The sequence below is a fragment of the Sminthopsis crassicaudata genome, chromosome 2 (genome assembly GCF_048593235.1).
Source record: "Sminthopsis crassicaudata isolate SCR6 chromosome 2, ASM4859323v1, whole genome shotgun sequence".
Lineage (NCBI taxonomy): Eukaryota > Metazoa > Chordata > Mammalia > Dasyuromorphia > Dasyuridae > Sminthopsis > Sminthopsis crassicaudata.
The window spans coordinates 90,448,010-90,465,555 of record NC_133618.1 but is presented as its reverse complement, the minus strand read 5'-3'; the positions used below and the strand labels follow the sequence as shown (position 1 = coordinate 90,465,555).

The following is a 17,546-nucleotide window of genomic DNA, read 5'->3' as shown; positions in this document are numbered from 1 at the left end:
ATTATCAATTCTTTTTTTTGGGTGCTGATAGAAGCTTCCTTCTTTGGTCCTTTATAGTTAATTTGGGCATTTGTAATAGTCAAAATAGATTATTTGTTCAAAGTTGTTCTTAAAACAATATTGCTGTTACTATCTATAATGTTCTCTTGGTTCTGCTCATCTCTTATTTTATGTAAATCTTTCCATACTTTAGATTCAGCTCATTTGCTATTAATATCATTCAATATCACTTTTTTTTTTCAAATATGCTTGTTCCTTCCCAAGAGAGCCATCCCTTGTCAAATAAAATTTTTAAAAAGGGGGGCAAAAATATTTTCAGTAAAACTAAACAAAGATAAAACAATATGGTCATTGTTCCACATGAATAGTCTCCTATTTGTTAGGAGAGAGAAAGTGCATTTTTTTTTCATTTCTTCTCTAGGGCTAAGGCTGGTCATCATTACATAGTTCTAAATGAACTTTTTTTTTTTTTCTGTTACTCTTCTGATATGCAGTAACAGTGACTTTATTCTTACAATAACTGTAAACGTGAATCCTAGTGATCCGAAGGAGGTATCAGCTAGATATCACTGTATGATAAATCATTCCAGGAATGATTTAACAGTAAATTCTTCAGTAAGTTGTGAATTCCAGATACATACACAAAATCAGCGATGTTCTGGGGAGTCCCTCCAGAAGGTTAGGTCTCAGAAGCTGAAGAGTTAGAAAATGCAGTCAGAGAGCAGAAAATGCAGTCTTAATCTACTTCTGCTGCAAAGAAAAATAGCAACAATAACATTCTGGAGATAAGCCTCTCTGAACTCCAAGCACAGAGTCATCATTTTCACAAGAGATACATTGTATATAGTCTGAGCCATGGGCTTTATTTAAAACCTTTGGTCTGACAGGACAAGGATACTTCCAGGCCACGGTGTGAAATGTCAAGAGTAGGATTTCAGCGGGGTGAATGCACAGCAGCTTATATTCCTGTTTTACTTTGTACTTGAATGCTTATTTTGACAGTGTGGTACGATTTCCAAAGACCTTTCTTTCTCCAACAACTACCCTAGGAGTGAGGCGGTAGTGTTAGGCCCATTTTACTTATGAGTTATAGTTAAGTTGGTTAATGCTCGCTTTCATCTGCTCCTTTTCCAGTTCTCTCTGTGGCCCCATTTGGGGTTTTCTTGGCACAGATACTGGAGTGGTGGCCATTCCTTCTCCAGCTCATTTTACAGATGAGGAAACTGAGGCAGGGTTAGGTGACTGTGACCCAGAGTCACACAGGGAGTGTCTGAGGCCAGGCTTGAGCTAAGAATGATTAAATGACTTGCTCACAGACTAGTGAAGCGGCAGGATTGGTACTCAAACTCAGGTCTTTGGACACCAAATCCAGTGCCTTTTGTACTCTATCGGGCTATACTTTACCTCAAAAAAACATCAACTATACATATTGCATGAGGATTTCCATGTACCTTGAGTTAGACTGGGCATTAAAACTCAAGGCAAAGATCAGGATCGACTGCCCTGGGGACAACTCGGTGTTTGTCCATGGGATTGTCAGGGTGCTGCTCGCCTAATCAGGGACCGATAACAGTTATTACCCATTTCAAGAATCACTTTTTTTCTGATTGGTTGAGGGAACACGGAGTCTCCGTCCCAGTGACTGCCCAAATATGGGGAATTCTTGGTAAAGTGTCATTTGGGGGAAATAACCCCTATTAACAATGGCGCCTTTCCGCTGTTAATTATTTCCTAGTCATCCTGTACACACTCGCTTTGCATGCAAGTTGTTCCCCCATTCAGTTGTAAGCTCCTGGAGGGCAGGGGCTGACCTGCCCATAGAATGGTCATTTCATCGCGCATGCGCCATATCATCCTCATTTTTTATTTTAGCACCAGAATGTAGCAGACATTTACTAAGTGGTTCTTGATCGACTGACTGATGAGAACCGCAGTTGAGAATTATAACACTTGGGGCAATTCCTCTGGCGCTGAGATGGGGAGGAGTCACAACCTTCCCAGGAGCTCCCACTTCAGCCGATGTACACGGCCCAAATGGCCACGCAAGGCCGTCTGCCATGGCCTTCTGGGGGCGCTCCTCAGGAACGAGCCACCCGCTGCTTGGCGAGGGAAGGCCGGGCGGCTGGTGCCGGTGCCCTCATGGCCTAGGCCCCTTTTCACCATGTCTGCTCTGTCTTTGCAGGGTTTGGCATGACCACGCCCTCTACGGTGGCCGGGAAGGCCTTCCTCATCGCCTATGGCCTGTTTGGCTGTGCGGGGACCATCCTCTTCTTCAACCTCTTCCTGGAGCGGATCATCTCACTGCTGGCGTTCATCATGCGGGCCTGCCACGAGCGGCGGCTGCGCCGCAGCGGCCTGCTGCCCCCCACCTTCCGGCGAGGCTCGTCCCTGTCGGAGGCGGACAGTCTGGTGGGCTGGAAGCCTTCCGTATACCACGTGATGCTCATCCTGGGCATCTTCGCCATCCTCCTGTCCTGCTGTGCCTCTGCCATGTACACCAGCGTGGAGGGCTGGGACTACATGGACTCCCTCTACTACTGCTTTGTGACTTTCAGCACCATCGGCTTCGGGGACCTGGTCAGCAGCCAGCAGGAGGCCTACCGCCACCAGAGCCTCTACAGGCTGGGCAACTTCCTCTTCATCCTCATGGGGGTCTGCTGCATCTACTCCCTCTTCAATGTCATCTCCATCATCATCAAGCAGGTTCTGAACTGGATGCTGAAGAAGCTCAGCTGCCAGTGCTGCAAGCGGTGCCGGAGGCCCAGCTCCCGCCTGGGCAGGCGCAACGCCATCACACCCGGCTCCCGCTTCCGCCACCACCTCAACGCCATGGAGGCTGATGGGCACTATGACAGCGACGCAGAGGGCCGGAGGCTCTCGGGAGAGATGATCTCCATGAGAGACTTGATTGCCTCCAACAAGGTCTCTCTGGCCCTCCTGCAGAAGCAGCTGTCTGAGACAGCTAACGGCTATCCCCGGAACGTCTGTGTCAACACCCGGCAGAACGGCTTCTCGGGGGGTGTGGGGGCTCTCGGGATCATGAACAATCGACTGGCAGAAACGAGCGATTCCAGGTAGATAGGGTGTGGGGGGAGGGGCGGGAAGGACTGAGGGGGGCAGCCCTATCCAATTCTTTATCTAACAGATGAAATGAGATACCAAATACCAAGTGATCCCGCCGAGCCAGTGGATCACCAACGGATTTCAGAAGATTCCCAAGCCACCTTCTGGTTCTGAGTCTCTTCCCAAATGCCTGGGGAGTCTGTCTCTGGCAGGCCTGAGAATGGCGCCTGGAGAAGGAAGACAGTTTCTCCTCTCAGTGCAGAGAGAATTCCCCTGCCGTAGGGCCGTCAGCAAGGCTGCGCCAAGTCCCTGCTGGAAATAGCATTTCTCCCAACCCCCGAATATATGGTGCGGCTTCTCGTGGCTGAAATTAATCCCCGAGATTCACAATTTGGTGGTTCTCCGGAATGTCAGTTACAGAGGTGGGGAGAGCCAGGGTTGCAGATGTATGTATATATGTGTATATTACGTATGTATGTTACAGTACATCTACTATACACACAACATGATGCTATAATATTATGCAATGAGATGAAACATATCACTTATCCAGACTATCCACCCCGATTCTGAATTTGTACCAAATAAGAGGAATTGTTTTTATCCTTTTCTCAGCTTGGAACCAATTCCGTTAGCCATCTCTAGCACAGGTGACCCTGAGGCAGAACCCTTCATCCCAGGAACACTGCTCCAAGGTGGGGGGGGGGGAGTAGGAAAGAAATGAAGAGGGGCCTAAGGGGGCAGATGGAGTCAGAGCAGAGGGGAAGTGCAGGGTGGGCAGTTCCCAAACCCCCAAGGCCTCAGAAACATGTAACCCCACAGGAAAACGCTCTCTAGGGCACTGGTTCAACCACGTGATTTGGAATTCAAGTCGCCAAGAATTGCCCCCCTCCCCCCACTGTCATGAGACATGCCCACAGTTCTTGGCGATGCTTTTCAGTATTATCTGAGAATCTCGGACTCTTCCATAGGAAGACTTCAACTTTTCAAATCTTTTTTATCCTGATCAGTTTAGAGCCAGAGTCTTATGGATACCCCAAGAGCCCTCTCCTCCGCTCAACCTCTCCCCTCCTCAGTGAGCTCAATAGTCAGTCAAAGCTCCATTACCCGTCCTAATAGAGAGGACCGGAGCAGAGAAGCAGCAGATAATCCCAAAGTCAATCTCATTTACTTTTGGAATATGTTATTGTCCTTCCTAATTCTCATTAGACTAATGTTAAAATTATTTAGCATTCCTTGCCCCTGTAAATCAGCTAAGCTTGGGCAGTTGTGGTCAAGGAACCAATTTGGATGAGAAGAGGAGAGCCCTGTCTGATGGGGAATCCAGAAGCTGGCTCGCCCTCTCACCCTTCACACTAACTGGTTTACTCAGTAACAGGAAGACAAGTTGAAGATCTAACAGCAAAGGTTGCCCTGCTCTCTGTGAGAGCAAAGTCATCCTGTCTGGTAAAGGAAGTCATTTTCCATTCCTGATGATCTTTAGGATAAGCAGTCCTGAAGTATATTTAATGATAGAGTCAGAGAACTAGAATGGATTTCTGAGATCATCATCTTTTTAAGTGAATGGCTCAGAGGGAGAAAAGCTTTTCTTAATATGAATACATTCCAGACCTATCACTAGAGACAGCTCCTGATATGGATGAAATTACTGGGAGATAACAAAAAGAGTTGTGGTTCTTGAGGTCACAGATCACAGCTAGTCCAATGCCATCTTAAAAAAAACAAACAAACAAAAAAAAAAAAAAACCAGATTAGGAAACTGAGACCAGAGAGATTGAGTGATTTGGCCATTGTCCTGTAGGGATAGAGCCAAGATTCTAATATAGCTCTTCTCACTCCAAATATATACACTGTTTTCACTGCACCCTACTGCTGGGAAATTTCCCTAAAAGTTAAGTAAGCATCTGTATCTGATGTGTGTGTGTGAGTGTGGTGTGTCTATATTTAGCCACATCACACACACACACACCACACATACACACATTTTATGTATAACCAGGAGGAAGTACCCACAATGGTAAAATCACAGATATATCCAAGTACATAGATATATATATACATACATATTCATATTATATAAAAAGATTGAATGATAAATTTCTTTTCTCCCTCATGCATACTGAGCCAGATCCTAGCAGGAAAAAAAGAATAATATAAGAGACAATAATTTAATTCAATCATTGAAAAGGGAAAGTAAGGCAGAGAATCCCCCTGAGAGTAGAACCAGAGCCTTGAATTTTGAGGGGTCTTAAAGGTCATTTGGTCCAACCTCCTCAGTTTGCAGTGACTTGCCCCATAATGCCATAGAAAGTGAGAGAAACAGTGTGGCCTAGTGGAAGAGTGCTGGATCTGAAGTCAGGAAGACCTTAAATTCGGCCTCTGACACTTACATGCTGGGTGACCACCTGCAAATCATTTTCCCTCTCTGAACTTCCATTTCCTATCTGTAGGATACCTGTAGTACTTACCTCACAGAGTTGTTGTGAGGCTCAAAGTAATGTTCAGGAATCCTCTACACTAGTGAAATTCCAGCTCCAGAAAAAAAAATAATAATAATTAGTGAGCTTTAAAGTGAGACAATGTTACTATTAGCAGTAGTAGTAGTAATAACTGGCAGAGTTGGATTTGAATTCAGATCCTCATATCCAAACCCAGCATTAAATGTTCTGTGTTAATTAAAATGGATATCAGGGAATGAGAATCATGCCAGACTGTTAACTAAAATGAAGGAGAAGAATCTTCCAAAGGATCCAAAAGCTATTAACCATGACTTCTGAAGGTAAAGTTCTGAGATAGAATCTTCTGAAGGCTAAGAGTTGCTGTCATGAGTGCTAGACCTCAGAATGTATTGCCATTGTCAAAGACTAACCAAAACTACTTTGTGAAAATGCCTCGCTCCTCCTATGTCTCCACCTCAGTTAGGTGGATGGACTAAGGTTACTTCTTGAGAATCTTCCGGTAGAAGGATTCCCTGTTACTTCATCACTTTCATCACCTCTTAACTAAATTACTCGGAAGCTATTGGAATGTTTTATTTAGGGATCTCTTTCAGAAGGGCGGCTTCCAAATATGCAAGTGATATTTAGAATGGCAAATACAAAAAGGATCAATGGGAGATCAGAATCATGTATCAAAAGGAGAGAAAAGGAGTACTCTGCTCCTTCAAATGGTGACCATGATAGACATCCAAGGAGGAACTCCTAGAAAGGCAGACAGAAACAGAGACAAGAAGCTAGAGATGAACAGAAAGGGAGAGACAGAGACAGAGAAACAAAGATGTATGAAAAGTTACATAGAGATGGACAGAGAAAGGAAGGGAGAGGGGGGAAAGAAAGAAATGTCTCTCCGGATCTAAGCCAATGACAATCTAAAAGTTTATCCCTTTAAAAGAACAAAAGATCTAATTAGAGGTGTCACCCAGGTAACATGAAATAACGTCAGGAATTTCCTGAAAAAATTTGGAGCAGAAATTATATAGATTTCATTGTCATATACAGACTTTGCCTATCAAGGCAAAATAGCTATCCTTCCAAAGCAAGCACGTCCAGAACGCACCCTGAAACCAAGAAGGTAGCTTAGTTGTACTTGATCAAGGTGGAGAAGTAGATGCAAGTAGAACCACCATAGTCAACCCCATTTCTCCATTTGCCTACAGACAGGACTACATTTGAACTCATCCCAGGAAGAAGAGAAGAGCTGATCTTATCTACAGGAAAAGAGAGCCCCAGATATACCTCAGCAAACCTATTTCCAGCTGTCAGGAAATACTCCCTGAAGTCAAACACAGATCCCCCAGATCTCACAGGAATCTTAGCACAATTTTTGCTTCTTGCCATCTGCACCAGCTTCCCCATGACCTGAGCTGAGCTGGTGAAAGGTATGTCTCTCATCTCAGGGCACTGCACCTCAGAACTTAGGAGGTTTCAGCTAAAAATCAAGGGACTCCAAGTGCCAGCAACAGCTTCCAAAGAACCTCTGTCTCTAAGAACATAGCGTGATTAAAGTTGGCTTATTAGTACAGACTTGACACCCTAATTGCTGTTTCATTTGTCACTCTGATCCCTGAGGGAGTGTACCAAGAACACAGGAGCTCTTTGGGAAATATTGAACCTGGAAGCTTGGCTGAGTCTTTTTCTAGCTCCCTCCACCTCCTCCTCCAAGGACCGGGTTCCTCAGCCCTCTGCCCACAACTGCATGAGTCCAGAGTCTGCTCTTTGCCCTTTTTCTACAGCTGTGGCAGCTGCCTTGCCCAGGGCAGTCCAAGCAGAGCCACTCTCAAGATTTTCCCAGACTGCCAGAGAATTCAGAGGGGGGGTTCCATACTGATAAAAAGATGACTCATTCCCAGCGCTTTTAAAGACCCACGCAGCACTTTCCCCTTTCCTATAATCCAACTTTGTCTTATCCAATTCCAGTACTTAGCTCTCCCAACCTTACGATAGCAAGGCATTTAAAACAGCTGGCAACTGAACCTTGTCTCAGAGGAAGCTTTGGCTGACAATTTCAGAAGCTCTCCGTTTTTGGAAGTCGCTCTTAGCCCATACCTCTGGTCCACTACTCGGTCTTAGCAGGAGCCCCAGACAGCAGTCCGTTCCAGCTGAATAGCTTTAAGGGGCTTTTCTGTGTTGCCCAGAGCTGAGCCTCATGGCCCAGGCTCACCCCTCAGACCTAAGAGATCAGACTCTGTTTCTAAGTGACTAACTTACAGAAAACAGGAAATCCAAGTGAGTGGGAGGGGGGAGAATAAGAATTAGGGTCTCCCTTCTATAATTACCAAAGGCTTCCACATCTCTTTCCTCAAGTTATCAGGCTTGTAAGGAAGCTTTGCCAAATCTTCACAGAGGAAATGGCTTTAGAACATCCTAGGCCTCTTTAAGTTACACAAAAAGCTGATGGGACCACATCCCACTCCTATATTCCATTGCAGAGGGTTCAATAGGTATAATGCCCAAGAACCCATCATAGCAGATGACTAAACACTATAGGGCATGTGTGCATGTATATATAGGACTCAGCTTTACAATGGATCACCACTGGCCACTTGCCTAAGAAGAATCAGGGTTTAGACCAGGTAGGGAGAAAACATTGCCAGTCTCATCTTCCAGAACCAAGGAAAACAAATCTGGTCTGGAAAGTTTGATGTACTTCTTTGCAAAGACTATATACATTTTACACAATGGTAAGCTTCCAAAAGAAAACCCTGGAAAATATTCCCACTAAATCTTCCCCAAGTCTTGTAATCCTGGGAAATGCACTGGGGTCAATCTAATGCCAATGGAGTGATCAGAACAGGGACTGATTTAATTGGAGTCCTCCCCCTCAGAACAGAATCTGTCTGGGAACCTGAGGCAGGCAGACAGGCAGGAGGGCAGGCTGCAGAAGCAATACAAATCCCCGCTCAGTTCAATCTTACTGTAACTTTCTACCTTCAAAAAGCACAAGCAACAATGTGGATGCCTGGAAAACACTGAGACAAACCACTGCTTTCTGCAGCTCAGGTCTGCAGGAGAAGAGCTGTTGGGGATTTTCTTTGTTTATTTGTTATTATTGTTTTTTAACCTGCCTACCCCTGCTGGTAACTTCCTACCTGCAGGGATGGAGGCTGGTGAGGAAAAGGAAGAGGAGGAGGAGGAAGAGGAAGGAGAAGAAGAAGAAGAGGAAGAGGAGGAAAAAGAGAAGAAAGCTTCATTTGTTTCCACTAGGGAATGGTTTAACTTTCTGGAGTAAATTGAAGTGGATAAAACTTCAGGCACTACCTTGGCAAACAGGTATACATTCATCTGTCTATTTTTGGAGAAATGGTAGGAATTATGCACTACACTGGCCTATATCCTTTCTCCTTACCCCCATCCCCATTAAAAAAAAAAAAAACTAACCTTGCTTTATGAACTCTTTTTGTATGCAATGTGTACACCTTAGATGGGATCAAAGCATGTCTAGCCCAACTGTGAGAGGGCTTTCTTAAATGATACATTTATTTTTCTGAGTAGTACTCCAAAGGGATGATCAAATTAATGATAAATAAAAAGCAACCTGACATAATTTAAGCCATTCTCAGTCTGTCTTTCAGTCTTGCCTTCTTTCACTCCTCTACCTGCTTCCCCCAGCCTCTGCAATAGAAGCTTCATCACAAGTGTTTCCAGATCTTGACCTTCCCTCCACCAAAAGGTCCTTGAATAAATTACAGGTAGTCTATCTACTTGAATTGAGGAGGAAGAGGATTACATTTATTTCAACATAATCAATTTCCTTCATAATCCTATGCATTTTATTTTATGTATTTAAAAACATTCTGAGAAGGGATGCAAACTGTCACTCAGTGGCACACAAAAAGGTTAAGAATGCATCAAGAATACTATCTGATTACTATGGCTTAAAAAATAAATATTAGAAAACATGTGAGATGGTTTTAATTGGTTGTTGTACTTTGCACTTGGAGGAAGTTCCTTGCTACCAATCATTTGCTACCTGTTCATAGATTTTTGCATGGAAACAACCTGAAAGGTCATCGGATTCAAATCCCCTTACTGCATAAGTGAAGTGATAGCTTGTTCCATAGTCACAAAGATAGTAAGTGGCAGAACCAGGATTTAAATGCAAGTCTCCTCCTTCCAAATACAAAGCATTCTTTTCAGTGCCCTGCTCTCTACAGAAGAGCAGAGTGCATACCATCCATTGCTTCCATGAAAGGACCAGCAGCCACTGGTGGTCTTTTTCTTACAACCAAATCCACAGACTGCTGCTTTACGTTTCCCTTTCCATTTCCTAGATAAGTGCCAGAGAAATCACATAATATTTTCAGTCGAAGACTCCCCAAATGTGTCAGTATTCCTAAATTTGCTTTGTTAGGACTATAACCTTGGTTGGGAGAAGTATTATTCCATGATCACTTCTGTTTCTGTCATTAAATAGAAATTTTAAAATTTTACACACACACACACACATTTCAGAAGGTATATGGGAAAAAGACAACAATAATCACAAAACAACAGCAAACCAGGAGCCTAATAGACACTTGAGGAATATTTCAAGACTCATATTTTTTTAAATAATTTTGAGTGTTGTATAGTACTTTTGTGATAAGGGACTGATCACTATTGAATTGAATTTTTCTAATCAAAAAATCTTGAAGCCATTGATGAATTGCATCATGGGGTGATGGAAAGAGCCTTTCTAGTTTAGGATTCTCTACCTAATTATACTCCCTGAGCTTCCATTTTCCTATCTGTGAATAGTGATAATGATAGCTTTTCTCACCTATAACACAGGGGTATTGTGAAGATGAATATACACTCAAATGAATTAAAATACACACCATGCTTTGCAAACCTTAAGGTCCTCTTTGCTGGCTATTTACAATTTGAAATGTACAATGCCCTTCTACAAGCCCATGATACTATTTTAAAAATTAGAATAACAAGTAAAATAGTCCCAATTCACTTTGAGGTAGGACATTTCTGTGGCATAGAAAAAAGGTGGTTATTCCAGCTTATGATTCCATTACAAATCCCTTTTCTTTTTAGCAGTACCTTAATCATCATCTTCAAAAGTGCAGACTCCACAGAGACATGCTTCCTCCCACCTTCCACTTCTTCCTTCCCTCCTTTGGAGTCTTTCAGTTCTGAAAATTGCCAGGATAATGGGGAAGGAGCGACGTGTCCTCACAAAACAACAGCTTTGAAACCAAGGAGTTTGGGCAGCCACCCCCTACTCCCCATCACACACACACACACACACACACACACACACTCTATCAGCTGTGGCTTCCCCAGCTCCAACCAACTAGATCATTGTCACACATATTTCGCTGCCCACTTCACCGCCCGCCATGTCTCTGTTTGTTAGCACAAAGTGGTTTATCTACAGTGAGTACCAATTATCTTTCCCGTGCTGGCTAAAAATTGGAAGGTATTCTAGGTTTGGGATGCTAATCCTTCTACCACCAACTCTTAGTAGCTATACAGCCTCAGGCCAACTACAAACAAAATTGGTCTTAGTTGCTTTATCTATAAACTGTGGAATAATAAGTGTAGAAATAATAAGCATTTATCTAGCACATTAATATTTGTATTTATTATCTCATTTGATTCTCACAACAACCCTATAAAGTAGCTACTATTATCCCCATTTTTATGGACAAGGAAACTGATCCAGAAAGAGTAGATGGCTTGCTGTAGGTCCATACAGCTAATTAATTAATTTAAACTTTTATCTTTCTTACTTCAAATCTATCATTTTAGACACTAGGACATCCTAGCTGCCTAATATTTTACTTGCAATAACCAGGAAGTGGTGCGGATGCTTTCTTAAAGTCCCTTGCAACAGTAGATCCTAGGGTTCCTATAGCTTTTGGAAATCCACACCAACATAGGCTCTAAGGGTAGGAATCACTAGTTTTCCAGAACAAACTTTCAACCACCATTGGTTCCACCCATCAAAATTTTGGTCCCTTCAAAACTTTGGGTTTTCTAGATCAGAGCATTTCCTTTTTTAATATCTCTCTCTCTCTCTCTCTCTCTCTCTCTCTGTCTCTCTCTCTCTCTCTCTCTCTCTCTCTCTCTCTCTCTCTGTCTCTCTCTCTGTCTCTCTCTCTCTCTCTCTCTGTGTCTCTCTCTCTCTCTCTCTCTCTCTCTCTCTCTCTCTCTCTCTCTCTCTCTCTCTCTCTCTCTCTCTCTCTGTCTCTCTGTCTCTCTCTCTCTCTCTCTGTCTCTCCCCCCCACCCCCATCCAAGAAGACTAGAATATCCCTCTAACAGAAGTTTCTCTGGTCTGTTTTGTCATATTTTTTCAAGAAACATAGGGAAGTCAAAGTGGCTGCCTGAGGACTGAGTCAGCCTCTATGATTTAGAAACCTCCCAGAGGAGAAAACAGGGCTTTATAAACAGCGTATGTGGCTGTAAGCTGATGCCAAAGAACATTATATCTGAGGAAAGAAATAAGAACAGATGACAAAGATAATAAGGTTGTTTTTCAGCTGTGTCTGACCTTCCATGACTCCATTTGGGGTTTTCTTAGCAGAGATACTGAATTGTGTCATTTCCTCATCCAGCTCATTTTACAGATAAGGAAACTGAGGCAAACAGCCCAGGATCATGTAAGTAAAATTTGAACTTGCATCCTCCTGAATCCAGCCCTTTATCCATTGTGGCACCCAAAGATAATAATAATTCACATTTAAATATATACACACACACATAAAGTAGATACAGGAAATAAAGATAAAACGAAATGGTCAAAGGATTACAGAGTTGGAAGTCACATAGTGCAACCTCTTTTAATAGAAAAGGAAACTGAACCCCGTGGAGTTACATGGCTTACCCCTAGTCAGACATATAAATAGCAGAGTCGGGATTCGAAGCTAAGTCTTTTGACGCCTGATGCAATGTGCTTTTCACTGCTTCCCCGACCTCAGGAAGTTTCTATTCTTTTAAGGGGATGTATCACATACATAGACAAGAGACAGTGATTCCATCAGGATCAGGAACTCCCAAATGAGAAATGCCTTCCACCCATGTAGGTCAGCACTGTCTCTGCAGCTGATGGTTTAGAATTGTCTAGAAATCTGAGTGGCCCACACAACCAGTATGTGCTTTGTAGGAAGGGAGAATGGAAGAAAGAATTTATTAAGCACCTCCTATGTGTCCTATGTTAAACCTTGACAAATATTATATCATTTGATCCTCACAACATCGTATGGCTGAAGAAATTGAAGTAAATAGAGTTTATATGATTTATCCAGGACTACCCAGCTAGGAAGTGAGTTGGGTTTTTCTGACTCCAGACCCAGTGCTCTAAAGCCTAGCTGCCTCTAGGAAACTAGGAAAGAGGAGGTAGGAACTCTGGGATTCAGGGAGCTGAATCTCCTTCCCCTTTGGGACAATCAGAGCTCTATACAGTAGGCAGGAGAGTTTAACCAGAAAGATAAATGTGTGAAGAGAAATAAAATGACATCAGTGAAGAAAGGTAGATTCAACAGGAATCTCATATATCCGAGAGAGGCTGGTGGTATAAATATTCTCATCATCTCATTTCTAAATGAGGGGAAACTGAGTGATCCTCAGACTACCCAGACTCCCCTAGCTCTTAGGTATTCAAGCTGGGGTCCAAAGCCATTTCTCATTTGATGCTGATACCATACCAACTGTCTAACGGATGAGTGAAAGTTCCAGGGATGGGAGGGACAATCACAACAAAAGTGAGATATCCAGAAAATAAATCAGGTGTACATAAAGCTAGGGCAGATGGGGAGAAATCAAATAAATCTCTGAGCAATGGCCTTTCCCTCCAGGGAGCTTCCTTCTAGGACACAAATAAACAAGGATATTGAGAGACTCAAATGAGATAATGGATTTAAAGCACTTTGCAAACCTTAATGTTTGCAAATGCTAGTTATTATTACTATTATTAGCCCCCAGTCACTGGGCCTCCAGGGTGTTGATGACATCAGTCATTCCACCTCTACTGCAGTCCTGCTGGGCTCCAGCAATATTTATAGAGCAATACAAGAGTGTGCTGGTAAATATTTAACAACCAGACTGGGGGATGGGTAAAAAGGGGGAAACATATGCACATACACTTTTAAATTTTGTTGTGTCTGATTCTTCCAGACCTCATATGGGTTTTTTTGGAAAAGATATTGGAGTGGTTTTCCATTTCCTTTTCTGGCTCATTACAAATGGAGAAACTGAGGCAAACAGAGTTAAGTGATGTGCCCAGGTTCCCACAGCTACTATCTGATGTTGCATTTAAATTCAGGTTCTCCACTCTGTCTACTGTATCTGCCCCTGAGCATTAACGCTTACTTAAATCTAAACAAAATGGTAAATCAAATCTGAATTTGTAATTGCTCTCTATGCTGGTTAGAGCTGGCTCCACAATGCCCAGTCTCAAAACTAAGACAATCTTTCCTCAAGTTTCATTTGTGACCAGCTTTGTAACCCCGGGGCAAGTCATTTAAATTCTTAATACCCTAAACAACTAATATAATAAATTGCAGAAAAGGTGCTAACCTATCTTGACCAAGGGAATTTGCTAATATGGGAGTTCCTTAGACTAATAAAATCGGTCCCGGTCCCTCCCTAACTTCCTTCTAACACTGAGGACTATGCTCACCTTGGTCCTTCTACCTTTTAAAGCAATTGGCCTGTTGGATTTGGGAAACCAATGGGTTTTGTAGCTCGGGCCTCTTCCCACAGTTATCATCCAGAGGATTCGGGGCTTCTCTGCCCACGCCCATGTTTTTTTTTTTTTTTTCCTTTTCACTTCCATGTCTCCAGTGATTACTGTAGCCTAGCACATTCTCAGTAAATTATTTAAAGTATATAAACTACTTTATTACCCTGCAAGGCAACTTCAATTTTTTATAGATAGGGATGATTTAAGTTGGTTCATCACCAAAATGATGTGGGTGATGTAGACACCATATGATGGTAGACACCAAAAGTTGGGGTTCAGTTACACATGAAAAATTCACAATGGTCATTCTCTTTGGCAAAAGGTTGATTTATTTAGGGAAGAAGTTACAGACAAAATGAAGGGATACAATAGATATCTGGAATGGTAGATATGAAATAGAATGGAACTCACAATTACCCAGTGGAAAGGGAGCACTCCATGAGGTTGGGGCAGGCCCTTAGTTGATAGACTAAATTCTGAAAGGGGCTTAGCACCCTAAAATAGTTAGTTAGCAGTAAGGAGAAGGGGGGTTGAGAAGCATAGTGGAGTTAGGAGAGATCCCATATGGCATGGGACATAAAGGGAAAGACACTATGAGGCAGAGTGCTGTGGCAGACTGATCCAAAAAAAGGCAGCAGCCATAGAATGGCCCAAAAGTAGATTTTATAGGAAAAATTTAACCTCCGGGACATGACTAAGATTTTTGATAGGACATGGCAAAGTGAGATAGCTGCACATTTCTAGAGAAGGTGGATCTTAGGGATTTTACATAACTTGGATTTATTTCAGACTGGACAACCTCCCCAGAGGGTGGGACCAGGAAGCTAAACTGATCTGAATCAGTGCTTTCTGCCTGTGCCTCAGGGATCAATTCTTTAATTTCTCTCTGTTCAAAACACCATTTAGTACTTCATTAGGGGCACAGCTCAATTATTCAGACCAGTTTGTTACAGAATCAAAAAGAGTTCAAACTTTTCCAGTCATTGCTAAGTCCCTTTACTAACTGACTAATTCCAGTCCAAGGACTGGGCTAATTCTTTCCATTCCAGTATTCCCAAGGGATCTAATTTAGAAACATCCCTGGATACTGCTCACAAAGTTTCCCAGCACTAAATCCTACCTTTCTTGAGTACCTAATTCTCATGGTCAGCTTTCTTATGAATATGGGCCACCTGTTTTAAAATTTCTCAACTGGTTGTCCCATCTGGCATCACAATCCATATTAATCATTGGTGTTTTCTGACCTCTATGCTTTTGTTAACTTTTATTAATATATTTTTGTTTACATCAACTTCATTTTCATATGCTCCCAATGAATGGTCACCTTTTGTCATAAATGAAGGGTAAATAAAAGGGGGAATGAGGAGGAAAAGCAGTCTAGCAATATCCACATATGAATTATGTCTGTTTTGTCATAGATTTTCACTTTTGCATAATCTGCAAAATTGATCAATTAACAAACATTTTTAAGTGCCTACCACTGTCGAGCACTAAGCCAATCACTGGAGATATGAAAAGAAGCAAAAGACAGCCTCTGCCCTTACCACATAATGAGGGAGACAATCTGCAAATATACACAAATATATACAGGATAAATAGGAAATAATTAACACAGTGAAGGCACTAGAATTCAGAGGTCTAGATTTTTATTGACAGCCAGAAGTAGAGTGCTGAGCCTGAAGTCAGAAGACTCATGTTCCTGAGATCACATCTGGTCTTAGATGCTCACTAGATGTATGATCTTGAATAAATCACTTAATTATCTGTAAAATAATGAGAAAATGGCAAACCATTCTAGAATCTTTGCCAAGAGAATCCCCAATGATGTCACAAAGAGTCGCAGATAACTGAGCTACAAAGATTTTAATTGGTTCATAAAGGAATCCAGAGAAGTCAATAGTTGGAACGGAGAAGGAAAGTGTCCCAGGTTTAGGATACACAGCAAGAGATAATATCTGGAGCTGAGATAGAGTGTCATAGACGAGAAGGAAATGAATTTTCCCATATCTTCTCACAAGCCAAACTTGGTCATTATAATATCAAAGAATTCAGTTTAACTTTTTTGTTATTTAAATTTTTCTAATTATTGTGCATACTAATTTCCTACTTACTTTATTCTGCATTATATATCTTCCATACTTCACTAAAGCCTTCCATGACCCAAATCACTCTCACCTTTAAATTTCTACAGATCATGTAGCTCTCCCACTCACTGGTATTAAATAACTCAAATAACTGTTCAACTTCACATACTTTATTATGGATTTAGTTTGTAAAATTGCCATCGTTTCTAAATTGAGATAGATATGAACATTGGATATTGCTACTTTGAGTTTTGTTGTAGTCCCACTGCCCAGCAGGAGCCTAATAAACACTTCTTGATTGTTTGATTAATCAGTGAATACCAGATTCTTTGTTAGTTATCTTTGTATGGGTGATATGTGTATATATGTATATGGGTATATATGGATAAGGATATATATCATAGTAAAACAAATATACCACCTTTGTGGGTTTGGAAGATTGTCGTTCATGTAATTTTATATAGTGTGTGCTCTCCTGTTCAAGCTGCTTTCCTTCAGAGGATCCTACCTAGCTATTCCTAACTCCAATTTGCCTATCTCTGGGAAAATAATCAGCTTTAAGTCAGCTGGGATCTAATCTCAAGTACCACACAGTCCAGTAATAACTGACTGAACAGCCCTGCGACTACCATGGAACTTAGTTTGGATTTCCTGGAGGCTATGGCAATGTTCAATAGGTTCTTAAACATTGTTATTTATCCATATGTAGACCTAGTTCAACCTGTTATTTTATGAGTGAATAATAACATATTTATTAAGAACTTACTATGCCTATAGGCACTATGTTGATCCTTATAATTAGAGCAATACTTTATCAGTCAGTTTAAACCCTAGCCAATCCTGTGGGAAGGACATAGGAAACATCTGTTTGGAATTCCCCCATTGGTCAAATTAAATATTAAAATGTTACAAGAACTGCAACAATTGAATGACTAGGATGAGTGTTGAAAGTATTTTATACTTATAGTTTTACCTACCCAGTATAACTTTTTTGTGCTCGAGTGCACGCGCGCACACACACACACACACACACACACACACACACACACACACACACACACACCATCCTTTTTTCTCTTCTTTCATCCTTATTTAATACAAGGTTAGGTGCACAGCTGGCTCAAAAGAAACTTTAACTCTGGATGTAGATGTTCTCCAATTTGCCTCATTATCACAAATTGGCCATCATTGAGGCCCTAAAAATAAGCAATCCCTGGCCAAATAC

General features: G+C 41.9%; 1 protein-coding gene across 2 annotated transcripts in view; it reads left to right on the top strand.

Annotated features, from left to right (window-relative positions):
• KCNK12 (potassium two pore domain channel subfamily K member 12) overlaps positions 1-7,081 on the top strand; it is a 54,256-nt gene extending 47,175 nt beyond the window's left edge. Inside the window, exons 2-3 of one of the 2 annotated variants that reach the window (XM_074286777.1) lie at positions 2,183-3,074; positions 6,719-7,081. In XM_074286777.1, coding sequence (XP_074142878.1) covers positions 2,183-3,074; positions 6,719-6,734 — 908 coding nt within the window. In that variant the 3' untranslated portion in view covers positions 6,735-7,081. Of the gene's footprint in view, positions 1-2,182; positions 3,079-6,718 lie in introns of those variants that run through there. The other variant, XM_074286778.1, reaches the window with a different exon arrangement.
• The last annotated feature ends 10,465 nt before the right edge of the window (positions 7,082-17,546 follow it).